We start from the raw sequence: 2,133 nt of genomic DNA, 5'->3' as shown, positions 1-2,133 counted from the left end.
TACTGCTGTCTGGGGTGAGGGGTCCGGGGGGTGAGGGGTGGGGACATGCACTGCTAAGTCCTAATTCTGGACTTTATATTCTTCTACTATAGGAGAAAAATTTGTTTACAGCCTTAGGAAATGGCCAAAACACACTTCTAAACTTCATGCTCTAAAATAACACAATCTTCCCATAATAAATGAAAAAGGAGGCCAGTAAAACCTAAATTTAACTTATTTTATTAAAATAAGATAAATCACTAGAACCATGGCTTACAATAAATTCATTTTCTCAGGAGCAATAAAAACAAAACCCAAACCATCAAGAAAAACTGTATATATTCAGTTTCCTTGTTATACGAGGTACGACTGTAAAGCAACATGACAAAGGGATTCTTTTTTTGGGGGCCAAGATACAAATGAAAGACCAATCTTTTTGAATGCATACCTCATATAGTGCATCTCCTGGAAGACAGCTTCCAATTGGTAGGTCACTCTGCTTGCTGAGAGGAGCACAGCAATTCCTCAATCAAGCCCATCGCTGCACAAGTGGGTATCTCATTGGGTCCGTTAAGTACCAGGGTATCGCTCCTTAGGTCAGTAATTGCAGCAAGGCTGTATGTATGGCCCCCATTGGAGAACAGTATTATGGAGAACAGTTTATTCTTCCTTCGCATGATTGTTTTCTATGTGCAAAACTATCTGGTAACTTGCCATCTTTTAAAAGAATTAAAATTCCTTGGCATGATTAACACTCATTGTAGGAACTTGTATCCAGAATTCATTATCCCCTTTTCTCTGGAGTTGGACTGCCATCTTTTCCCGGAAACATCCTCTAGGACTGGAACTTTTCAGGATCCCCCCCAAAGAATTTTAGCCATTCTTACTATAAAAATACTAATTGATCCAACAAAAATGATCAAGAGAAAATATTGCCAAATAAACACAGCCACCTCTGTAGAGGAAAATAAGGCTCAAGGGCATCTATTTTAAAAACTCTGGCTTGTATTGCATCGTGTCTGTTAATTATTGGTAAAATTACACCGTTATGACACATGACACAAAATGAGTGGAAAACATCTCACTGGGCAAACAAACGGTAGAAAAAGGCAACATGGAGTGATGTCCCTGTAGTACTTGAATTGTAGAAATCTTTAGCAGCTTTCTCTGAAGAAAAAAAAAAATTCATCTCATTGATTAAGGTAAGAAAAGCAGAACTTTGGGGACTTTCCTGTTGGGGACAATGGTGCAAGATATGCCTAGAAAACCGGGAGTCTTGTGGATGTCAATGTGCATGAGTTTATGTCCTCTGTGTGGGCTGCACGGTGTAGAGATGGTTCGGAAGCACTGCGGTTGATTTTCGGTAAAGAATGTTGTAGTAATTCAATGGAAGACAATATCTGAAAAGAGGCAGCAAGAGGGCAGATTTCAGATGGCTTCATTCAAAATATGTTCAGAACGACATGCAAGCAGGCTATAAGGATCCAGAACCCCTCCCCAGTCTGAAGCGGGGGTGAAGCCAAAGAATCTACCAAATCAAGATGGCTGGCTAACAGGAAGGAAGGACTTAGGGAGGCCCTTTCCAATTGGGTCCTACAGCAGACAATACACTCAAGCCCCCTAGCAGTTCACACCTGTGGAAAAAGAGGTCTTTCTTCCTTAACTTTCTTCACACAATCTGCTACAAGCCTCTTCATAGCTTTGGGGCAATTCTTGTAGAGCTTACTGAGATCTGGAGATGCGTACCCTCGACCAACCATGAATATAATCTAAATGAAAAAGAGATATGAGGTTGTCATTGCGACAGGTTACCTTTTATTTCATTAAATCCGGGCCCCCATTTCAAGTCAACTGTTTGAATGGACTTGCCCAAAGCTGGCTGCTCTCACCTGATCTCGGTTGTTGATGTGCGAATATGGTAGCTCCCCTGTCATTAGTTCATATAGCACAATGCCGTAGGAATAGACATCTGATTGAAAGCTGAATGGATTGTTGTCCTGCATGCGGATAACTTCTGGAGCCTGAAAGAGGATTAATCACTTTCCATAAACATTATCTGGGCAGGGTTGAGGGACTCGATTATGTTAGAAACCATTTTTGCTTTATAATATTCAGCTCCAGTTAATGAGAGGAGGCCGCAGCCAGACTTTTCTA

At 41.0% G+C, this 2,133-nt stretch overlaps 1 protein-coding gene across 4 annotated transcripts in view; it reads right to left on the bottom strand.

The window, feature by feature from the left end:
* Positions 1-203: 203 nt before the first annotated feature.
* The window catches only part of RAF1 (Raf-1 proto-oncogene, serine/threonine kinase), a 74,082-nt gene continuing 72,152 nt past the window's right edge, over positions 204-2,133 (bottom strand). For all 4 annotated transcript variants that reach the window (XM_043979131.1, XM_043979132.1, XM_043979133.1 and 1 more), the window contains 3 exons: positions 1,869-2,000; positions 1,614-1,748; positions 204-1,379 (listed from right to left, as the gene is read on the bottom strand). In XM_043979131.1, coding sequence (XP_043835066.1) covers positions 1,239-1,379; positions 1,614-1,748; positions 1,869-2,000 — 408 coding nt within the window. In that variant the 3' untranslated portion in view covers positions 204-1,238. The remainder of the gene's footprint in view (positions 1,380-1,613; positions 1,749-1,868; positions 2,001-2,133) is intronic.

Source organism: Dromiciops gliroides, chromosome 1 (genome assembly GCF_019393635.1).
Source record: "Dromiciops gliroides isolate mDroGli1 chromosome 1, mDroGli1.pri, whole genome shotgun sequence".
NCBI lineage: Eukaryota > Metazoa > Chordata > Mammalia > Microbiotheria > Microbiotheriidae > Dromiciops > Dromiciops gliroides.
This window is presented reverse-complemented; position numbering and strand designations above follow the sequence as displayed.